This window comes from Stegodyphus dumicola, chromosome X2 (assembly GCF_044657685.1).
Source record: "Stegodyphus dumicola isolate Sdum_Otavi_A_Nest chromosome X2, ASM4465768v1".
Lineage (NCBI taxonomy): Eukaryota > Metazoa > Arthropoda > Arachnida > Araneae > Eresidae > Stegodyphus > Stegodyphus dumicola.
This window is the reverse complement of record NC_140781.1, coordinates 109969119-109994761: the sequence shown is the minus strand read 5'-3', so window position 1 is coordinate 109994761 and position 25643 is coordinate 109969119. Positions and strand designations below refer to the sequence as shown.

Below are 25643 nucleotides of genomic sequence, written 5' to 3'. Positions count from 1 at the left end.
AGGAACTCACCTTATTCTTTTCAATTGGGCCCCGTTCAACACTTTTAGCCGCCTCAGATGATGGGATTGCAGGACCTGCAGATAAAGCATCTGTAAAAATACTTAAAAAATCCAAACAAAACATTCACAATGAAGACTTGAGCCTTTTAATTCATATGTGCAAGCTCTTGCAATAGCAAATGGCACTGCCTTACAGCTCAAACACCCACATATCTAAAACAAGCCATTTTAGCACTGGAGAGAATCAAGTGGAAATGATGAATTTCGAAGTTAAGATGAAACTGAAAATTCGCCATGCACTGAATGAATAAATTCTAACACGTCTTTAGAGTCCTTACAAATTCAAAAACTTAATAATTTTATTTATTGAATCAATATCAATAGCAATTTATTTTTTCAAGTAATTATTAATAGTGATACATATTGCACTACCAATACATAGATGAATAACAGATGCTTTCTTGGTTTATAAAAGTACTGAAAGTCAAATTTCACTTAAAAAAAACTGCCAAAATATTATAATCCTAATCAAATCTTCACTCCTATACTCATTTGAAACACAGACACTAATTTGAAAGAAAAATATTGTATTTTGGGGGATGTAATACCTGCCATTCAAAAATAGGAACAAACAGCTTTAGGCAATATCTCATAAGTTACATAATACATAAAATTAAAATTTAGCATTTCTGTAGACAATGCAGTAATTTATTGTAACTGTATGCTTTCTATTTCTTAAAAATTGTACTGTTTTTTAAAAATCATATATGCCAGACAAATTGCAAAAATAACTAAAAGACATTTTAATCTGGAATATATTCAAGCCCTGATGTGAATGCAAGCTTAACACTTTCTTTCCTTAAACAAAAAAATCATAGTTACTGTAAATGGTCTCAGACGCTTATGAAGGACATTGTCTCGATATGTCATATTATTTATAGATTACATTAGTAAATACCCAAGGTTAATTTAAGTGCACAAAGAATCTTTTGCCCCTTCAGTAAATATGCTTTCTCAGAAGTTGGACAGGTTGCATTGTGTTGATTCTCTTCTTCAGAAAATAACGGAATATGCCCAAAGAATCTTTTGCCAAGAGAGCCCCTTCAGTAAATACACTTTCTTAGAAGTTGGAGAAAGTTGCATTATGTTCATTCTCCACTTCAGAAAATAATGGAACATGAGCCACAATACAGAGCACTTAGATTCATCAATAAACACTACTGAGATACAAGTGGCAGCAGTCCTCTGCAGTGTGTTTCAAGTGATATATTATCTTGCATAACAAAGTCGAGCTTCAGTATGCAACAAATCTGACAGATGACAAAAGACTTTCAAGCATGCAGTCCTCATCCATAAAGCCTTTTAGCAGTTGAAATAGATATCAATACTGTTTATTATGGATAAAATATCTGCAACCAGCTGAAATGCACATGTTATTCTTCTGTGCAAACACTATAACTAGAATATGTTCACTATCATAGCATCCATGTCATATTTACAAAACACTGGCAATGAAATTTTGAAGTTCACTAACTGGTCAAATGTCATATCATACCAAACTAGTAACTGACAAGGTTTCTATTACGTTAGCGAATACATGGCAAAAGTATATAACATTTCAAACACCTTAATAGTATTTAAAATTTCACTTCAATAAAGAACTAAAATAAAACTCCACCTAAACAAATTTCATTAACCAAAATATGGTTTCATTGAAATATTGAATGAATTCCAAAAGTGAAACTCTTTCAGCATTTACCTTTTTTTGACAAAAAAATTGTTTCACTATTTAAAGGTTATAAGGCATTTTTCCTGCCTTCTTAGCATGCCTTCGTGGTGTAATGGCCAGCACACTCAGAGTGTATTCAAGAGGACTGCGATTCGAGTCCCGGCGAGGGCATAGCTCCATTTTCATTTTTTCTGCTTTCTCTACAGTGGTGCCCGAACTCAAAATGGTGCTGGATGATGATCTTCGCCACCAGGATTTGGTGACTGCGTCCCCTAATCCCCAGTCGTGCTTTTAAAGGGGGATTATATAAGGTCCCACCTTTTTAGCAGGCTTTCTTGGTGTGATGGCCAGTACACTTGACGCATATTCAAGAGGTCCGTGGTTCGAGTCTTGGCGAGGATATCACTCATTTTTCATCTTTTCTGCTTAGAAATAACTTAATGTCTCTACAAGGTAAAGGAATATTTTGTAGCATAAATGAATAATTCCCACTGAATGCCAAAATGGCTTTCCAAGTATGTACATTCATTGATGAAAAACATCAAGTGCATAAATTTATAAAAAAAGAGAGTTCCATGAAAATTGAATAATCAATTATTACATGAACATGGAAAGAACCGAAACTACCAAAAACAAAAGCATTAAATACATCATCAAATTTTAAATAGAAATTTTGTAATTCACACCCAGCTAAATTTTCACCATTCTATAAGGAGATTCATTACTGGATTGCTACTAATGTTATCAGTTTTTCAAAAGTGAACATCTGAAACTAAAAATTTATGGTTATTTAATGGATATTACAGGTTTCTGTAATTTCATGTATTTTATATGCAGTGTATTTTATGTTAATTCTCCTGAATTTAATCTTCAGTGCTATTAATTTTCACTGTATATTCTCTTATGCTTATATAATCTATGAAACACGAGTGTGAAATTAGGGTTCATACACATTTCTTCACATGGAAATTAAGTACTTTTAAGGACCATTACTGAAAAAAATTAAGGACCTATGAGCAAATAGCAAATTAATAAATTCAATTAAAATATTGTCTGTGCTTGAACTTCACTTTTGTAATATCATGAAAAAAAAAAATCTGTAATAGGATGCATTACTATTAAGCATAACTTAATTAACATAATTATTAATTAGTTTGAGCATAAAATATACTTTATGAAATTTATCAAACGGCATTAAATATTTTAGACTTGCAATAGTTCAGTATATTTGAAAGAAGACAAGTAACATTTTATTTACATTTTACTAATAGTTAGTTTCATGTTAATTTTTTTTTTTTTTTTTTTTTTTTTTTTTTTTTTTTTATGTCTCATTACTTGCTCAATCTAGAGGTTTAGTAAATAGCAGGTAGATTTTATGTCAAGCATCATAGTTTAAAATGAGAAGTAAAATCATAACCAGAATGATTCATAACAAAAGACTGGCTGTTGTCACCACTCCTGCTTGCTTAGAGAGAGATCTGCTGATCAGAACAAACCCGTAGGCACAGTTAGTAAGTTTTGAAAGTTAGCTGAGCTCTGTCTGATGCCGTTATTGTCATAGCTTCGTGTAGAGCTCCAGGAGTTGTAATTCGGTTAATATACTTTAAGGTTCTATTAAGCCACTAAAGCACTAGAGGTGATAAGTTGTTTTTCATTATTTTAAGTTTCACTAGATGCGAAGAATAAGTTTTACATGAATTTTTATATTTTTGTGTTTTGTGTTCAAGCATCATTAAATATTTTACACTTATAATAACTGGACATATTTGAAAGAAGATAAGTGACATTTTAGTTACGTTTTACTAACAGCATTTTTTTTTTAATGTCTAATTTTGTCACATACTTGCTCAGTCTAGAGGTTAATAGTAAGTAGATTAAAAAGTTAATAGTAAGTAGATTTAAATAGTTAATAGTAAGTAGTTATTAAAGTTAATAGTAAGTAGATATTAAAGTTAATAGTAAGTAGACTTCATGTCAAGCAGCATTGGTTAAAAAGAGCATTAAAATCATAATCAGCATGATTCATAACAAAAGACTGGCTGTTGTCATTGCTGCTCCTTACCTAGAGAGAGACCTGCTGATCAGAACAAAACTGAGAGGCCTAATGTGGGCACGGTTAGCTAGTTTTGAAAGTTAGCTGGGCTTTGTCTGTTGTGGTTAGTGTCGTAGCTCTGCGTAGAGTTCCAGGGATTGTAACCAAGTTAATATACTTTAAGGTTCCAATAAGCCACTAAAGCACCAGAGGTGACACTAAGTTGCTTTGTACTATTTTAGGTCTCACTAGATACTAAGAATAAGTTTTACATGAATTTTTACATTTTTGTGTTTAAACCTTGTGCCACGCTAAGGAATAATGAAAGGCAACGACTCACTTCATTATGCAGAGATAATTTTTAAGAGTAAGCAGTTAGTTATAAATTAAATTAGGTAGTTAGAAAACCTTAGTCAGTATGGATTTACATGATTACTATTAAATTTTACTTATTTTTTAACAATATTGTTAAAAGTCCCTCTTAAAATCCCAATCTAATAAAATTTCACACTTTAAAATACATGCAATTTATGTCATGATTCTTAAACGATATTAGGATAATTATACATTAAAAGCTACAAAACATTTATGTTTGTTTAGCTACAAAACATTCATCTTTTTAATTTGAAGCCTTCCCAGACATTTTGGCTTAATTTATATCAATTTTCTTCTCTTTAAACATCTTTCCTAACAATTAAAAATCTGTTTGAATACACAAACCATTGTTTTGACTAGTTTCTGCATACTTTATCTTTTAAGTTATCAACCTCTCCACAATGTACCTATGAGGGTTTAATTGATTTGGTAAAAGTTAAATAGTCCAAAAACTCCCGATAGACATGAAGCAAGTTATCGCTATGTCTCAAAGTAACTACAGATAAACGTTTAAATAAGCCTCTTATTTAAAAAAAACTTAAAGGCATGTTCTTATGCTAACCAATTCAATTGCAGTTTGTGGTCATGTAATTAAACAAGAACAATCAAATTCAAACAAAAAAATGTGGGCTAGTGGTCAAAAACTAAATTTAATTTTAATTTAAGCTGGCTCAGTAACTCTATCGCCATAACAAATTCAGATGTCAGCAGTGATAATGCAAAGACAAAAAGTTGCAAATTATCAGAGCTGGCAGGAACTAATGCAACGAGCAAGCGGAGATTAAAAACACATTCTGTCTTGCACACCAAAAACCTCGGTTTAAAATTTGCCTAAGCGATTTGCATTCTGGGGAGGAAATAGAACGGGAAATTATAGTAAAGGCTGAAATTATAAACAACTGGGTAATTTACATAATAATACCTGTATATATATTTTAAGAATAATTTTCTTTCTCTGTATGTACTGTTTCTAAGCTGCTAATTTTATTTCTTTAGTAATGTGAACATTCAGGAGAAATAGGAAATATATATGGTAAGAGCCGGTTACAGAGTTAGTGTGGCAGAATTTTTAGAATTTAGTGACACACCGAGCAACAAAATGTAGAAACGGCAAAACTTTTAGAATTTAGAGCAGGCACTGGAAGCAGAATTTAGAAAGGCACTAGTCAGCAAAATTTAGGATCTACAGAGATAAGTTTAATATTCCATGTGATTGCACCAAGTGGGAAAATGCCTAGCGTCAGACCTGTGTATGATGCATTAAGACATATTAGATGAATCTTTTAAATTGCCAGTTTTCAATTTCTTTGTTAATAAAAAAATTCCTTTCTATAATGCCTCTTCATGTGATAAGATTAGAAGCATTTTTAATATTTTTCCTACTTGTGTCTAGTGAAAAGTAGAGAAAATAAAGGGAAGATAAGCATGTTAAGAAAAAGATTCTAGTATCAGAAGTAAAGCATTCAAATATTATGTTTTCATTGTTCTTCCAGATGTTCTCCAAAAAGTAAGAAATTCATTGCAAACTTTCTGCAAAATACATCCATTACGTGTTAATACCATAGAGACATTTTTCATTTTGTCACAATTTTCTAAAATCTTCTGGAATGGTGGGTCTATAAATCTTGCTTTCAAATCCTTCTAAACTTTCCAAGTTACAATGTCTAATGTCCAGAAGAAAAATTACGCCTATTAATTTTGTAACAGGAAAACGCCAGAAATATTTTTAAAAAAAATCAGATGGAAAAAGTGTGAAATTAATTTTATAGAGAAAACTGATGCATATTCTGAGAATTCTGAACACTCTGAGACAATTACATGAGAAAACTCTTATCATGAAAAAATTAAAAAGAAGATATTTTTAATTAATATGTTATTTTTTAAATATAATTTCAATATATTACCATAATTTTAATGATATTTATCAATGTTAGAAAGTTTTAAAAAAAATAGTCGAAAAATTCCCACAGGATTAAAATTAAGGACCTTCTGCCGATTTTGGCCAAAATTAAGGACTTTTAAGGACCAAAAATCGATTCCAAAAAACTTAAGGACTCTTAAGAACCGTACGAACCCTGGAAATAGAAAATTCCAATAAAAATGCAACAATCACTTTTTCAAATTACAGATGTGTACTTAATGTAATTTAAAGGAGGAAAAAGATTTAAAATGTGAGAAGCATTTAAAAAATTCTGGTTTAAGATGGCATAAGGCATTTCTTAACACTCATGCATATTGTATATAAGAAATATTTATACCTTCTTTCCTAATTTTTGCACTACAATAAAAAAAAGCAAAAAGAACCATTAAACGGAACTTTGACTTATGCATGATGAGAGCGAACATTAAAGCATCTTCAAGTCGCTAAAAAGTGCCAAATCTTTTAAATTCTCCATACGAGATACTAAATGAAATTTACCTTGTATATCAGTTGTTGAAGAGCTAAAACTCTTATTCATATCTAGCAACTGAGATGGCATGAAATAAGATGCCTGAGAACTATTTTGTAAATTTTCTTGCCTACTTGAATTAATTTGCTGATTTATAGATGATGCTTGGCATATATCTTGTATTTGAGATGATAGATTATTAGAAAGCTTATAATCACAATTTGAGTCTAAAATTTCACGTAGGAGTTCCAGATCACTTCTATCACAGTCTTCATTCTGAGCTCCAGTCAAAAAGTCAGAGGATCCTGAAATGAGAATGAAAGTTGAAATGTAAATGTTCTAGAAAAAGCCAATATAAGTATTACAAACTTAGCTTTTTTAAGTGATATACCAGTTTTGCTTTAAAAACCACAAATACATTATTTTATACTAATTCAGAAGTTAAACAACAAAAATCAGCGTTAATTTGCAAAATTTTCACAGGACTAGTTTCGATGGTTTTACCGAACCATCATCTTCAGCTGCAAAACCGCAAACCACGTGCAAAAAAGAAAGCAAAATGTAAGCCTGTTTGGGGCTTCTATAATTAAGACACAATAACACGCCGAATAAATACTAATTCAGAAGTTAAACAACAAAAATCAGCGTTAATTTGCAAAATTTTCACAGGACTAGTTTCGATGGTTTTACCGAACCATCATCTTCAGCTGCAAAACCGCAAACCACGTGCAAAAAAGAAAGCAAAATGTAAGCCTGTTTGGGGCTTCTATAATTAAGACACAATAACACGCCAAATAAATACTAATTCAGAAGTTAAACAACAAAAATCAGCGTTAATTTGCAAAATTTTCACAGGACTAGTTTCGATGGTTTTACCGAACCATCATCTTCAGCTGCAAAACCGCAAACCACGTTCAAAAAAGAAAGCAAAATGTAAGCCTGTTTGGGGCTTCTATTCTTCTTCTTCTTCTAACTTCTGAATTAGTATTTATTCGGCGTGTTATTGTGTCTACATTATTTTATATTAACCCTCTGACTGATCATCCTGCGATTTCCACGGGCAACTCAAATGAAACAAAATTTGCACATCCCGCAATCTCTGCAGGCATATGTTTTTCTTCCTTTGTTGAGGTTAGGTTAGGTTATTCAATTACGGCAAAGCCTCGAGGGCTATCTGCCTAAGGGGAGGGATGCCTTCATGGAGGACTTTCTAAGATAACTGGCTTGTATACACATTACACATGGGGAAAACCCCAAAAACACCCATACAGCCAGCCCGTTCGTTGGATTCAAACCTCGGACCAAACTACTAGTGTTCAGCGACTTTACCGCTCAGTCGCTGGTGGGCCCACCTTTATTGAGGAGCGGATCCCATTTTTCCCCGCTTAACCATTGAAATAAATTATATACAATATTAGGCATTTAGTTTACGTTTCGGCCAAAAGATATCGTTAGTTGTCTACTAAATTGCAGCATTTGAAGGCACGTGGTATTAGCCCTCAAACTTCACTTTTTGCCACTTTTTTCTTACAGAAATGGCTGCTAGAAACATTCAGCGATTATCTTGATTATTTAATTAAATTATTAATTAGATTAAAAATTAGATTGATTATTAATTAGACTTACTGAATCTGGTGCAAAGATTGTGAAGTTGGACTTTGCCTTGAACCCTGTTTTGAACTCCATCATGCTAAACTGCATTTCGAAGATATTTTTCCCTCAGCACTTTATATCTTCTTAAATTTTATACATTTTACTTTTTTATATTATGCAATAAATAGAAATTAAATGTAATTCGACTAAAATTTATTTTAAAAAAGTCTTTTTTGGTGATAACATCTGAAATTGGTTTTTCTGGCAACTTAGTTTCTCATGATAAAAATCTATATAAAAAATATTTTCTAGAAAGAAAAAGAACATTTTTCAATTCTCCAATATATATAGATTTAAAACATGGGGAAAAAAAAAAAATTTGGAAGCAATTTCGGTCCACAAATTGAGCAGTCAGAGGGTTAAGAAGCATAAGTTAAAGAGTTCGTAAAATCAAGCTTCATTCAGAACTGCAATCAGTAATAATTTCTGAAACAAACGATTCAAATACTTTTCCATATTATTAAAACAAGGGGGAGGACTGCAGAAATGTCATAACTTAGTCAGAGCTTATTAACATCAGAAAATCTAGTTACTTGGAAATTTTCATTGTACCTGTTATAGGAAACACTTCCATTTATAAAAGTGTGAAAAACAGAGATACAATATATGATGTGCACTATTTAATACACCAGCAATAGAAAAAAAATGAAAACAAACTAATCAACAAACAGAAGAATGAAATTAAACTGTTGTAAAACAGATAAAAAAAATGCAAAGCCCAGTCTTTCAGAATTGTTAGTGATTTGTAGACATAAGAAATATGGAAGAAATAGCATATGAAACAGCTATATTAAAATTTCAAGAAACTTATTTAATAAAGAATAGAAAGTTATTCTGAGCTGTGTGACAAACACTATCTTCACATGACAAAAGTTAACAGAAATTATGTATGTATCAAATTTATAAACAATACAAAGTGAACATAATTTAGGTCCTTAAAATCAATAATCAAACTAATAGGCAAGTTAACCCGAAGGCATTTAAGAACTTCATTTTTTTATTGATGTTATGAACGATGAAGAGGATGAAGCTTATTATTACTAGTGCAGAATATCACTAAGAAAGTCTATATTTCTCCAAATTGCCATGAGAATCATATTTTTTCTATTTCAATGCCAAACCAGCTACTAGAAATATTATGCAAGACTGTAAGCAAGCGTAGCTAACCTAATTTACATGAAAACTGAAACTTCAAAAACTAAATACATGAACTTGGCACAAAATATATTTATCACCTTTATACATATTAAGAATGGTTCTAGTAACACCATCTACGAAGCGTATGCAGATTCTATGATATAACTCAATATATCTATATAACATTATACAGAAACACCCTTAACAACTTGATCAGAAAGCAGAATCTAATAAATTTTACAGCAAGAAAAAACTTTATACTTCATTTCATTTGTTTCCATATCTTCAGACATCATACTTGTTTTTAGTAATGTCATGGGAAAAGGAACACCACTTAACTGAAAAAATATACCAAACATGGGTCTCCATCACTTTATTATACTCACTGCAATTAAAAAACAGAAAAGGTACAAGGCAAACACAGTGAGAACAGATATGTTACAACCATAGCAACCAACTCTGAAACTTTGAATCAATTTTTCAGCCACATCAATTATACAAAAATAATATAAAATGTCAGCATTTATAAATATATAGAGTAAGTAATATTAAAATAATCTTTCCTTTTCCCTCAAAAAACTCATAGCGCTAATTCTTGGCTACATTACGAATTACATCTGGTGGAATGTTAGCCTTTTTTCGTTTTCTTACACACTACAAGCTTTGATTTATCCATTAATAAATCAAACAGTTACAGTTTCATGTAACTGTTTGTAAAATACCTCTAGAAGTATTTTATGCACAGTACGGATCATGTCGTCTTTACTGTAACTGTTTGCGCCTGCGCAACTGTAATGTAAATCCGCACATCCGCATCTGTAATGTTATCATCAGAGGAGTTTGAGAATCGCCATCGACGGTGTAAGAGGGCTGGTCACAGCTATGAGTTAATAATGAGTGATTGTAATTAATTATGAGAATTAATAAAGAACCGAACCAGCGAATTTAATATAGTGTGTGTTTTTGGGATGAGACTCAAACATATTTGGTACCCCAGAGACGGAAATTGAGTTTTGTGCGTGAACAAATAGTGTTTCGTTTTTGAGAACGCAGGAGTGTTTGTGTCTGCCAGTATTCCCAGCTTGTTCTTTTCAACGAATATCGCTGATTTTGGATAAGGATATTCATCAAAAGTGAATCACTGCAGAGGTAAGTAATTCCTCTCTTGTTAATTCTATACATTCTGTGCTTGTTCTGTTATAAATAACAATGTTATTTAAGAGTGCTAAAAAAGAAGATTTAAGGCTTATTGCCTTAGAAATAAATGTAAATGTTGACGAAAAAATGACTATAGCAGATTTAACTGATATTACTGAGGATAGTGAAATTTTTAAAACTAAACAAAATTTAGTAAAAGAGATCAAAAATAGAAAACAAGAAGAGCAAAAACTTGTCGAGTTAGAAAAAATAAAACTTGAGAGATCAAAGAATGAGTTAGAGTTGACTAAGCTTAAAGCAGAAACAAAACTTTTTGGTGTAAACTCTGAAACAAAACCGAAACAAAATCAGAGTCACTAGATCAATTAATAAAAAGTATCAGAACCTTAACTGTAAAAATTCCTATACGGCCTGAGAGTTGGGGATTTTTCTTTTCATCATTAGAACGAGCGTTTATTACAAAAAATGTTTCGGAGGACTATAAAGCAGAAATTCTGTTAAATCTGTTAGGAGACAAAGCTTTGAATATAATAACCTATTTACATGACAAGGACATCACAAATTATGAAAAAGTAAAAGAAGTAGTTCTGAAGGAGTTTCAGCCAACACCATATTCGTGTTTAGAAAACTTTGGAAAAACTGTTAAACAACCAAATGAAACTCATGTGCAGTTTGCTTCACGCTTAATAACTACCTGGGATTATTTAAAATTAAGGAAAATAACTGACTTCGAAACCCTCAAACAACTAATAGTTTCAGACAGGTTATACCAATCTTTAGATACAGGAACATCTTCTCAGATTGCAGTGAGGCAAGGTGATTCCTGGTTTTCACCTAGTGAGTTAGGTAAAGAAATAGATTTACATTTCACGTCACAAGGAAAACCTCTTACTGAGAATTCTCATGTTAATCGTAAGTATAACAGCTCAAAAAGTGTAGTTAAAGTGTTTTTATCAGATATTAAAACAGAGAACTGTATTTTATGCCACGAGAATACGGGTTTGGCAAAATGCCCATCGTATTTAAAATTACCGGTACAAGAAAGAGTACAGGTTGTTAAATCTAATAAATTATGTTTTAACTGTCTACGTATGCATCCAGTATCAAATTGCCCTTCGAAATATTCTTGTTTTTGTCAAAAACGGCACCACAAAACTATTCACTTTCCAAAAGCAAATATCGTAAAGGATAAAAAAGGTTCTTCATCGGAAAAAAATAAAAACAAAACAATTGTACCTGACTGCAACGTTCCCAAACGAGATGACTCATTGACCTTGAATGTTCATGCGCAGAAGTTCGTTCAAAAGGCATTAGCAATTATTCAAATAAACAAAATACAGTTTTGCTTTCAACCATCGTATGTTTTCTAATTGATAACAAGGGAAGAAAACACAGAGTGAAGTGTCTGCTGGACAGCGGCAGTATGTCAAACTTTCTGACACCTAATTTTATTGAGCCTTTGCAGTTAGAGACGGAAAAAACAAACATTTCGGTTTCAGGAATAAATGATGCTACTTTGACAATAAAGCATAAAATTAATGCTCCAATATGCAATAAAGAAGGAGCTTTTATAAAGAATTTGGACTGTTTAGCAATTCCAAAAATAACTGCTGATTTAACACCTTCGAACAAAATTAAAATTTCAGTGCAAGATCTTCCTAATTTAAAATTAGCAGATGAAGGATTTAATGTTCCAGAAAGGGTAGATGTGCTGTTGAGAGCAGAGTTTTTTTATGAACTTTTGAAACCGAGTCAAATTCGAATGAATAATCCTGATCTTATTTTTCAAGATACAGTTTTTGAATTTATCGTGTGTGGAAGTATTCCAACAGAGACTGAAAACAGGCTTCATTGTGGGTTGATAAAGGAAGAAGACAACTTAGATAAAACTCTCAGAAAATTTTGGGAATTAGAGAATATTGAAACTGATAAACCCAAAAACAAAGAATCTTTAATTTGTGAGAAACATTTTGTAGAAAATTATACACGAGATAGAACCAGTAGGTACATTGTTAAAATGCGATTAAAGGAGGATCCGAACACTTTAGGAAGTTCTAAACAAATTGCAATGAGTAAATTAAATTCCTTATGGAAACGCTTAGTAAAGAATCCCGAATATTTAAAATTATATTCAGACTTTTTAAAAGAATATCAACAGTTAGGACATATGGTTGAGGTGAGTGAAAGCGAGGAGAAACAAGGATCATATTACATTCCTCATATTGGATATATAGTGGAGAAGAGAAAAGTAAGTCTACTCCCTTGAGAGTAGTATTTAACGCTTCTTCTTTGACAACCAAAGGAAACTCTCTAAATTCTATACAGTATAATGGAGGTGTGAGATAAGATGATTTATTCTCAATTATGCTGAGATTCAGGAAATATATTTTTGCTTTCACTGCTGATATACAAAAGATGTATCAAGCTATTTCTATCCATCCAGATCAGTGGAAGTTGCAAAGGATTTTATGGAAAGAAGGCATTGATAAGCCAATTAAAAACTTTGAGCTAACAACTGTTACCTATGGAACTGTGAGTGCACCATTTTTAGCAATGAGAACACTTGTACAGCTGTCAAATGATGAAGGAAATAAATTTCCTTTAGCAGCACCTGTACTTAGAGAAGACATGTACATGGATGATATTCTATCTAGAGCTGAGTCTGCATTAGAACTTCAAAATCAGTTAATAGGCATTTTGAAGAGTGGAGGTATGTTACTTACTGAGCTGTGTCAAACAAATGACAAAACATATCCCTTTGGTAAATCAGAAGAATCTAAAGCATTGGGTATTTTATGGAAGTCAAAAAAAGATTGTTTGAGCTTCAACGTTAAAATCGAAGACAACGAAAAGGTTACGAAACGGCAAGTGTTATCCGCCATATCTCGCATCTTTGACCCATTGGGTATAGTTTCCCCAAATATAATTATAGCAAAAATATTTATGCAGAAATTATGGCTATTAAAATTGAACTGGAATGATGTTCTGCCAGAAAAGAAGGCTAAAGAATGGAAAGAATTCTCCACTACCTTGCAGCTAATTAATAACATTGAAGTCCATAGATGCATTTTATTACCAGATACAATCAATATTGAGCTACATGGTTTCTCTGATGCCTCAGAGGCCGCCTATGGAGCAGTTATCTACTGTAAAGCCACATCAGCAACAAACCATACAACAGTGAGGTTGATGTGCAGTCAATCGCGTGTTTCCCCCCTAAAGAAGACTACAATCCCAAGACTTGAGCTTTGCGCAGCAGTGCTATTAGCTAAACTAATGCATTGAGTGAAATCATTGTTAAAATTGGAGCTTACTGCTATTCACCTTTGAACCGATTCTATGATTGAGCTGTCATGGATCAAGAAAGAGCCACACCTGCTCAAGACATTTGTTGCAAACTGGATTTCAAAGATACAAGATCTGACTGAAATAGCACAGTGGCATCATATCGCTTCTGAAGAAAACCCATCAGATCTCATATCTAGAGGTATGTCTGCCTAAAGACTGCTACTAAATCAATTGTGGTGGAACAGGCCTGACTGCTTAATGAAGGATGAAGAAGTATAAGAGTTATATATAACTCTCTCTTCAGGTGTAACCCTATAAGAGTTACACCTGAAGCAATTACTGAAAAGGACAGTAATGAACTTAAAAACTTTGCTGATTCTGAACTATCAACATGTTTAAATCTAAATGTGAATAATTTTGTTAATGATTTATTGAATTGCAGTAATAAGTATTTAAAATTAATTTGTATTGTAAGTTTTTGTTTTAGGTTTTGTAAGAATTGTAAGCAAGAACAAAAGAAGGTAGATAATTTACAAGTGGGAGAATTGAGAGCAGCTGAAGAAGCTTTATTAAAATTAGTGCAGGGTAAGTATTTTATAAATGAGATAAATGGTCTTAAAAAGTCAGGTATTGTTCCAAGAGAAAGTTCTATTAAAAGTCTTAACCCTTTCATTGACAGTAATGGACTGTTGAGTGTTGGAGGTAGATTAAGAAATAGCAATTTAACTTATGAGAAAAAATTCCCATTATTCTGCCTCCTAAACATAAATTAACAGAGTTAATAGTTAATTACTATCATGTAAAATATTTGCATGTAGGTCCTCAATCTTTGTTATATTATATAAGACAAAAATTTTGGATTGAAAGTGGTAGAAATGTTTGTAGAAAAATTGTAAAAAATTGTATAACATGTTTTAAAGCTAATCCTATTGTAGCTCAGCAAATCATGGGTGATTTACCCAAGGAAAGAATTACAGCTAATCTTACACTTAATTGTACTGGAGTTGACCTCTGTGGTCCATTCTTAATTAAGTACAAAAACCAGGGAAAAGGTATATATCAGAAAGTTTAAGTGTGTATATTCATTTGTATGGTTACTAAGGCCTTTCATTTAAAGCTGATAACAGACCTAACATCTAAAGCATTAATAGCTACCTTGAAACGTTTCTTTGCAAAGGTTTAACACTGTTTAGTGATAATGCTACTAATTTTGTAGGTGCAAATGCAGAATTAAAGAGATTAAATAAACTAGTAAACGAACAAGATGAGCTTTTAGCTGGTTATTTTGAGCTCTGAGAACATCGAATGGAAATTTCTCTCTCCCAGAGCACCCAATTTTGGGGGCCTTTGGGAGGCTGGAGTTAAATCTTTTAAGAGCCACTTCAAATGTGTCATAGGTAATGCAAAATTGACCTTTGAACAATTTTAAGTTATGATTCAGACTGAAGGAATTTTAAATTCCTGACCATTGATACCCTTGTCTTTGGACATTGATGATTTAGAAGTTCTAACACCTACGCATTTTTTAATTGGTAGAGCAATTAATCCGATTCCTGAGCCAGATATCACAGAAGTTAACATTAACAGGTTAAAATTGTAGCAACAGATCACAAGATTAATACAAATTATCTGGAAAAAATGGAAATCCAATTATTTAAGTCATTTACAAAATCAATCTAAATGGCAAAGCTCTAAAAACAATATACATGTTGGAGACATGGTCTTAATTACAGATAATTTGTCTTGTTGTTAATTGGGCAGTTTGTCGTATAATAGAAGTATTTTATGGTAAAGATGGAAAGGTTCGCGTGTGCAATGTAAAAACTCAAACAGGAACTTTCAAATAACCAATTACCAAATTATGTGTCTTACCAATAGAAAAATGAGTATTGTCTTTATAGTTATTGTATAGTATTGAATGTGCTTCACATTGAATGTGCTAAAATATCATTATGTAACTGAAATGTTATATTGCATTGTTTTGAGTTATACGCTGATGTATATGGTAAACATCTAATTATAATAATGATTTTATGTAATAGTACTTATTCAAAATTTTTTATAATATATTTGTTTAAATTTCTTTATACTATATCTTCATTATAATAGTTGAATGCTATGCATTGCAACGCGGGGCGGCATGTTTGTGCCTGCGCACCTGTAATGTAATCCGCGCATGCGCATCTGTAATGTTATTATCAGAGGAGTTTGAGAATCGCCATTGACGGTGCAAGAGGGCTGGTCACAGCTATGAGTTAATAATGAGTAATTGTAATTAATTATGAGAATTAATAAAGAACCGAACCAGAGAATTTATTATAGTGTGTGTTATTTTATTCTTTTCTGTAGTCCATGTAATTCCATGGAAGAATTATTTCCACAGCATGATGGAGGTTGAACTTCACCCCAATTTTGAGGGACACTACCCCAGGAGTCTCTAACCACTCCTCCCCTACCACCAAACCATGAGAAGACTTCCAGCTCACCATATTAGAGCACCCCATGCCACAAAGACACTATAAATTACAAACATCCATGCTTTCTCTAGGATTTGAACCTGGGCCCTTTGGTACCACAGCAGGCTCCCCTAACTACTATACTGTCTGGGTGGCATTCTTTTCTGGTTCTCCAAACTTATCAGTATATCTCTCACTTTTAGATCACATTGGGTATGGTTATGTTTGAGAACCAGCTGAGGAAGATATTCCTTTCGAAAACTGCTACAGAACTGCTCTCTAAGCTCTTAGTGATCTGATTATTTAAAAGTTTATTTTGATCAATATAGTTAACATTCTGTTTCCTTGATGTCATGCAAAAACATAGCTAGCATTAGTGGTATTAGGTCCTGGGAATCATTTGAAATGTAAATGAGGTATCTTCAGTTTATTACTGCTTCCACATGAAAAGATAATAGTAAGTAGTTCCTTACAGTTGACCGAGCCTTGTTCTCATTAGGAAATCTTTGGTGCAGCAAATTAAACAATCCCACCATCGACATCACGAATCTGCTGGGGGTGACATGAATTTCCACTTGATGGGACTTAAGGCTGGATGATCAACTGTCTGTTTTCAAATGAATTTCTTTAAAACTGTAGATGTGCAAACGAAATGAGTACCATTGTTTGCATATATCATGGAAGGACATCCCCTTCATGCAATAAACCTATACAAAGCTTAAAGAAAATATTCTGTATTAACAAGCTTCAAATGAAATGGCCCAGCATACTGCACACATGAACAATGCAATCCAAGCTTTCACTTTATTCTTCAACATCAAAGGTACACACAAGTCAATGCTAGTAACTTTGAACATTGTAGTGTCTCAAATCCTGTCGACTGGCAAATAAATGTCTAGGTTCAGTTGATGGTGATTTTACAGTGAAACTTACAAGTGATGCATTTGCTGACAACTGCTCTGATAGCATGTCTCAAAGCCATAAAATTCTTCTCACAGCATCACCTTTAACACTTGTATTCTAGCATGAGAGTGCTTCACATGATATTCTCTAATTAATACTTGCAAAACATGATTTTTGGAAGGTAATAAGATTGGGTACCTAAAAGCGTAAACAATCATCACTTCTGATGATTTTGTCTCAACTGTAGTCAGTCCAGTATCATCTTGCACTACTAGAGTCCTCAATATAGTCCTCAGTTTCTGGAAAACAGGATGTTCCTGGATTTCAGCATTATTAATATCAATTTTCCAACAATTTCGACAAAATCTAAGCATTCAAGCTAAAACACTAATTATTTTTCAGAATTTAGAAAAGTTCTCATACCATTTAACAATTTTAGCACTCAGGTTTGCATTAATGGCATAATAATGCATTTTTAAAGCTACGACGTAATTAACATTTCATCTGTTTTAAAGTCATGATCTGGCAAACTACACTGCTGGTCATTAAAATTCCAGCAGTGTAGTTTGAAGAACTATGTTTGTGAAACCATGAAGGAAAGTAAATACAAAAAAAGAGATAGTTATTGTACGCAAACGGTATGGCATGAAGATAAAATTATTAAATTTGTAAGCAGTTTGGGGGATTTAGATGGGTGCAGAATTAGCAGAAACAGTTGCCACCCTTGGCATCTAAAACAGCCCTTACCTAGTTAGGCATGGAGTCGAAGTGGGCTTGGATGACAGAAACGGGTAACTCATGTCATGCTGGTTCAAGTCTATGCCACACTTCATCAACTGCATTAGCTGAAGAAGGGTAGCAGTCCAGTCTCTCAGCAACCCATGACCAGATGTTTTCAATTGGTGACAGATCTAGAGACAATGCAGGCCAGTGCAGCAATTGAATACCCTGTGTATCGAGGAAGGTCAGAACACAACGTGCAAAATGTGTTTGTGATTTATCTTGTTGGAAGATGGCATTTGGCATGCCTCGAAGATAGGGCCCAGCCACTGGATGTAAGATGTCAGAAATGTACCCATCTGCATTCAAATTACCACAGATTCAAAGAAGAGATGTGCATATTGTGCACCCAATGGCTGCCTAAACCATTACACAAGGTGCAGGGCCCCTATGACGATATTGAATGCAAGCAGGCAACATGTGGTGTCCTTGGAGCCTCCAGACACAGGTACGGCCATCAGAATACTGCACGAAGAACCGGGGGTCATCTGAAAAGATCACGTTGCACCCCTCCTGTATCCAGCTTTGTCATTCGGAGCACTAGAGCTGCCGCCTCTCTCTATGCTGCACTGTCAAGGGAAGCCGAAGTAATGGTCGTCATGTTGATAGTCCATGTTGCTGCAAACACTGACGCACCGTACGAGCGGATACTAGGCATGCTGCGAACATGCCTATTTCTTGACTAAAGGTCTGTGATGTGGTTGTAGAGTTTTACAGGGCTGACCTCACAATATGTCTGTTCTCTCGGGCATTAGTAATATGAGGGTGTTCAGATTCTGCATGTCATTCAATACTACCCTCAGCAACCCATTGATTCCATATTGGCATGACAATGGTTGGATGTTGACCAGTGCGATAGGCGATATCACGGAACGATACTCCAAACTCTCTATAGACAACAATCCTGCCTCTATCACATTCCAACACTTGCTGGGAGGAATTTCTTATTATTCGAGACATAACACAATACTCTCAGTAAACTTCGACCTTAAAAAGCGCTTTCTGAATACACAACTTTTCTTTTATGCAGATCTTCAGATGTTGTTTCTCCCTCCTGCAGCGTCTAAATAGGCTGAACTACTAATCATTTGCACATTCCAACCTCATCTTCCTTTCATGTTATTTTGACATTTGCCAGATCATTCCTTCCTGGTGTTGCAATTTTAATGGCCAGCAGTGTTATCTTCTAAATTTTTTAACCAAGTAGGATCTTCCCACAAAGCACATTTAGAAAAATGTCAAGATGAATAGCCTGGAAAGATAAATCAGTAAGATTTAATTGGTCTGGCATACATAATGTGGTATATGAAAAACTATCGATGTGTATATCATAATCGGACTAAAAGCTGGCACCATGCCAAGCATCAGAGCGCGCACAGTAATATGAAGAGGACTGGAATGCGAGTAGCTGGAATTATGAAGTAGCTGTAGATATAAGTGTGTATGCGAGAGATGATATATTTTGTATATATAATAAAAGTAACATGTAGTTTAAAAGAATGTATATTGTGAAATAATTACCCACTAAAGGATACATGACACATAACAACTGATTTACATTTGTGAGAGCACAAATTTCCTTCACCCTATTGCCAGCGAATGTTCTCCATTGACTGTTCCATTTAATCCACAACAGTGCTGTAGTCAAATTTGTCCAAAAATAAAGTGGTATATTCATCAGGGATAATGCCTCAACTATGTACTTTTAGAGATGTGCACCCAAGAGAGAATAGTATTTTCCGTTTGGTCAAGAATTCTAGGTGAGGAACTGTCATCTATTCAGTGCTATTCACGTTTTTGCAACTAGAAAGCTTCACCATGAGAACATCTAAAACTTCTTGCCCTTGAACTGGACTTTAGTCGTGGCAGACAATCTAAAAATGGTACAATTAAAAGAACTCGAAATGAAATCCAATAATTATGATGAAGAATTAGTGAAATATATGTTAACTAATATAATAGAAGAAAGACAATTCAAATAAATACTTTCCATTTGCTGAAAGAGTTCAAGTCCAATACTGTGACATGTTAACAAATCCTTGACTACTACATCCAGACAAAGGTGAAAATCTAACTGAAGAGCAGCAAAAACGATTGAATGCCTTATTAGAAAAATATGAAACTATGTTCTCTCTGGGAGGAGAACCAACTCCTTACATCGAGCCCCGAATTGATACAGAAGACTCACCTTCAGTGGCTACAATTCTTACAGACTATCTCCAGCAAGAAAGGAGATTTTGAAGAAAGAAATTGACGCACTTCTTGCATTGGGCATAATCGAAGAGTGCAATTCACCATATGCAGCACCCGTTGTTTTAGTTCCCAAGCCGAACGGTGACTTTCGATTATGTATTGACTACAGGAAACTGAATTCTGTGACTAAGTCTGATCCATACCCGCTGCCTTGTATGGATGAACTTCTTCATAATGCAAAGCAAACTAGATACATATCTACCATAGACTTGAAATCAGGGTATCACCAAGTTAAGATGTACCCTCCGGACAAAGACAAAACTGCCTTTGTATGTCAGTTTGGAGTCTATAGATTCACAAGGATGCCTTTTGGGTTGAAGACAGCACCAGTCACTTTTCAAAGATTAATGAATGATTTCCGGAATGGGTTAAAGGTTAACACTCTTACTTATCACGATGCCTTCTACTTTTGAAAAGCATCTCGAAGACTTGCGTTTAGTGTTTGATAGACTCTTCAAATTTAAGCTTCATACTGATCGAAACAAATGTCATTTTGCTTGTTCTAAAGTGAAATATCTTGGACATTATATCACAAGTTCTGCAACTGAAGTAGACACTTTCAAAGTACTTGGCATGAAGTCATTCAACAAAATCCTTCACCAAAGAATGTAAAGCAAGTACAGAGTGTCCCTCAGACTTGCAGCTGGTATCGATGTTGTGTTCCTAATTTTGCAGAGATCTCAAAACCATTGAGTAATCTCACAAAAAAGCACTCCACTTGGAAATGGAGACCAAGATAAAACATTTCTAAGAATGCTGCGCAAAAGAACCAACAAGCAATTCTCCCTCATGCTACTCACAGAGACATCTTCGCAGCCACGGGGTAGACCGTAACAAATGAATATCATCGGCAACGTGCTCCACCGACGATATAAAGAAAATACTCTGTTCAACGCACACGAGCTGAAGAAGTGAGTGTGAGTGTTTAAACTCACACTCTGAACATAAAAAACTTTTTAATGTAATTCCATTTTCTGTTTTATCATTTTCCTGTATGTTGTTCTCAGGTGTTAATACAATGTCATTTAAAATTAACTCCTAATTGATTAACTGATTTTCTAAGAATATACTACAATATCAGTTTTCCCCCATCAACAAACTCATAGTACCAATTCTTGGCTACAATCATGAATTACAACCGACTTTACTCTTTTTGATTTTCTTACAAAGACAGATATTATATGGCAGATGAGGCAATGTGAATAAAACATAAATCTTTCTGAGGCAACTGAAAAAAGAAGTAATATTTATACACTACACCAAAAGCTGAGCTAACAAACACTCAATTATACTTTTTGCAAACCTTCTTCAAAAGCTGTCTTAATAATCATAAAAGATTTAATTTCAAAATATTTTCTACCAAATAATTTCACAAAAGATATTCTGAATCCAGTAATCATGTACTCACATGTAAAACATTAAGTAGAAGTACATAAGAAGGATGATAGCAGTTATTAAGGGCATAAAGCCCGCAACGCTCTTTCGTATAACTGCCGTTAGCAAGAGGAGACATGAAAGAGTTTTGTCTTTAGGACACGTTCAGAAGACCACCGTCTTTGTTCCCCTTACACTTAAGCCTCTGTGAACAATCATGTCTCCAAATTGGCCGATTTCTAATGCTGTTTACAAATTTTTAACATTGTTTACTGTTGTTAATATTGCAATCAGTTCTTTTGTAACTCGTACCTGAACTTTCGTAATGGTTCCTGAAAAATATATGCTTTTTAATTATTATTATTTTATAAGCTTTTATTTAGCTCACTCTTGGTGCTTGTCGCTATGGTTAAAAGATGGTGATGGATTTTTAAACTGCTTCCGATAAGATACAGAACTCAAACTTTGTACATACACTGCTTGTGGATGTGGTGTCACGCTTTTGATTTTTAGAGGATTAGATTTTTTTCAAATTCTAATGATGTTTTGCAAATATTACCAAATAAACCGAGAATCTCAAAACATTATTGTCTGGACCATAAGACACAGAGAAAGGAAAAAAAATTTAATGAAATTTTTAGCATAAATTTTTTTATATATATTTTGGGAGAATTTTTGAAAAATTGCTTGTATGTTTACTTTTTCATGCCCATTAATTTTAAAATTTCATATCTAAAAATACACTGGGATCAAACTTCCGAAATTTTCACAGCTTATAAAAACAAACTTTTTGCATTAAAAAATGATAAAGGAAATTTATTGGATGATTTTTTTACTTTTTAAAAGATATGCAATGAAGCAGAATCGGAAATATTGGTCCTTCTTGGGCATCAATTTGAAATATCCGTTTCAAAGTAATAATCTCATTATACCACACTAATTTTATGACATTATTTATACTATATAAGTTATTATTGTTGCGAGTTGTTAGTTTAGCATGAGATCGGAGATATTTCTGAGTTAACTTTCTCTTAAGATGAGTTTTGCATTGCCTTGTGTTTAACGTTCTTAGTACAGTCAAAAGTCGTTAATCCGGACACCCATAATCCGGAATGATCTATAATCCGCACCTCAAAGCTACAAACTTTCTGTGCATGCATCAATGCATAATGCATTCACACATGCGCATATGCGTTTATGCAAGCACGTAATACTTTTACTCATGCGCATAATACGTTTACGCATGCGTGTTTAATGTATAACGGACGGTATAAGGTAAGCTAAAATAATCTAATTATCTATTTCAGTTAATGTTGCAGATTGTGTTGTTCCTTAATCTTCAAATTGGATCCGGCTTACTATTTTTTGCAGACTGTTAGAGCAATTTTATAAAAGTAAGCTTGAACTTTCGATTATGTCAAATAGAATTTCCGATTTACAATGTGAAACATGTTTCAATGTCCATCAAACAAAAAGTGGAACTGCTGCAAAAAATGGATAAAAGCATATCCTTTGTTTCTCTAACCATTCCGAAATCTGTTTTATCAATTTCACGCTGCTCTGCGGGGGAGGGGAACGTCGCGGCACGCAATGAACTGGAAGTTGATCTGTCAGTTGTTATTGTATAATTAATAGTGTAATATTCTTTAAAGGAAAAACCCTTGGGGGTTTAATGAATAGGTATCTAAGTGTAATTTTTGACAATGATTATGTTACACTCTTAACTTTAAGTTTCTGGTATTGATTAAATTTATTTATTGTATTTTTATTTATATATATATATGTAAGGTAAAATTATATGAATCAGAATTATAATATAACTAGAAACATTAATTCTTCCTCTCTATTCTAAAATCGTATTAACTTCTCTGCATTAGGTCGTTTCTAGATCACTCTATGGCCAGCGCAACTCTGATGACATGAACAGTCTGAAGAACTGAAACAGTCTTTGTACACCAAAACTTTTCTCTTCGCCGTGCTTCCATCCTTCATAACTATGCACTTCAGCTTTTGCTCTCTACTGTGCTAAGATGTAATTTCGCTGGCTTGCTTTCTATCTCAACATTATCAAAAATGTAAATCTTCTGTGGAAAGGCACGATTAGAGTGCCAAGTGATTGTGGCCACAAATATCAGTTGCAAATAAGAATGGAATTAAAACTGCCTCAACTGCCAAGTTCTTTAGATATTACCAAGTTAGCATACTATGCAATCAAAATCTTCTTCAATATGGGTCTAATCACGCATCTACAGTGTTTCGTCTTCTCCTTTTCCTTTGCTTTTATTATGACAATTAAGCCAGCAGGATAGTTTCCTGCAGCCTATGGAAAATTTAGTTCAGCTCTTCAAATCATCGTTTTGTGATAAATCCAAGATAATGTGAAAGAAGTGAATCATCAAATTTGTTTTTTCAGTGTTTAAAAAATAACAAATCATTCTTCTGCTGTGGTGTTTTGCAAGTGCTTCAAAAAAATAATCACGCGTAGTGTTTACAGATTGAAAGTAATATCTCGACAAATTGAGAAGTTCGAATGCCTAGTGAAAAGGAAATCATCAGTGAATTACCATTTAGGAATTAAGCATTACAGCGGGTTCAAGGTCGATCTGAGTTAGTGTTTGCAAGCATGTGCGACAGAAAATTATTTGCACTTCCGCTTTTTCAAAAGCTAAAAAATTATTACATTCGTGTGAATCTAGCTCAGGAACTAAATTATTTAATGTGCTGCGGATTCTATAGTTTTCATTTCAACTTTGGTTAAAATTTCTGCAGTTTGTTTTGAGAAAATCTGAAATTCTTGTTCATTAATTTTTCTAATTTTTCATAATTATGTGTGAGCAAATTAAGTAACAAAATTTTAAACTATTTAAATTATTCATAGGGAAGGATATTAAGATAAGTTTTTATGTTTTTGAAATTTTGTTGAGAATTTTGAATACGAATTTTATAATTATTCTAAAAATGAAGTTGGTGCAAAAAATAAGTGAAATTATTACAGATATGTAATATGAAATTATGGTAAATGCATGTTAAATTTATGGGTGATTGTATGTTAAGTATAGTGTTATGTCGAGGGAGTACTGGGTTCCTAAGCAGAGGCCTGTAATTACCTCTGTACAGTTGTTCCCTTCACCCTCTTCAAGTAAGATAATGTTCGAGGCTCTCATTTTATGAGTGTGTGTAAAGTTTTTATATTATAATTATATTTTTTTATTATGGAATGTATTAGTGCAGGTCTCAAAGGCTAGTTACCTTATGCAAGGAACGGAGGCCTTTTCAAGCAACTGCCTAGGCACCCTGGGCCACCAGTGCATAGAACACACTGGTTAGCTCAAGAGGACATCCCTATTGATGGATATGTTTGTTTAGTATTGTGAGGTCTTCCAGTTTGGTAAAATAAGGAATTGTAAATGAAAGATGATAACGGTGAAACCATAAACTCTGAAAATATTAATCCTATTATTTATGATGTCAAATTATATTTTATCAGTATGGAAATAAGTATCATAAATATTTACTTTCATTACATTTAATTATAAGTAATGATTATGTAAAAGTTTATTTTGTGATATTCTGTAATAACAAGAACCTTCTCTGAAGAATTATGATTATGTGAACTCTCAAACAAAAAGACTTTTTGACTGAAATGCTGAAAAATTCAATGACTAAAAATAAAAAATTTATTTAAAAAAAAATTTTGATATTTATAAATTATACTTTACAGGACAAAAATTTTATGATTTTTTTTTTTTTTTTTTTTTACATTTGCTAGTGCTTTAACTCTTTCTCTTTAAAAAGGCTTCTCTGTCGCTACGCCTTTTTCTTTTTGAAGGGGGGAAATATGTAAGATAAAATTATATGAATCAAGTTATATTACCAAGTTAGCATTACTAGCATACTACGTAATCAAAATCTTCTTCAATATGGGTCTAATCAAGCATCTACAGTGTTCCGTCTTTTCCTTTGCTTTTATTATGACTTATATATATATATATATATATATTGTTAATAAATTGGTTAATTCAGATGACAAACAACAAAAATCAGCGTTATATTTACAAAATTTCCACAGGACTAGTTTCGATGGTTTTACCAAACCACCATCCTCAGCTGCAAAA

General features: G+C 33.2%; 1 protein-coding gene across 1 annotated transcript in view; it reads right to left on the bottom strand.

The window, feature by feature from the left end:
- Window positions 1-25643, bottom strand: part of ICA69 (islet cell autoantigen 1-like protein) — a 135035-nt gene that overhangs the window by 9535 nt on the left and 99857 nt on the right. Inside the window, exons 9-10 of the mRNA XM_035363685.2 lie at window positions 6556-6831; window positions 11-75 (exon numbers count right to left, since the gene is read on the bottom strand). Of these exons, the coding sequence (XP_035219576.2) occupies window positions 11-75; window positions 6556-6831 (341 nt within the window). The remainder of the gene's footprint in view (window positions 1-10; window positions 76-6555; window positions 6832-25643) is intronic.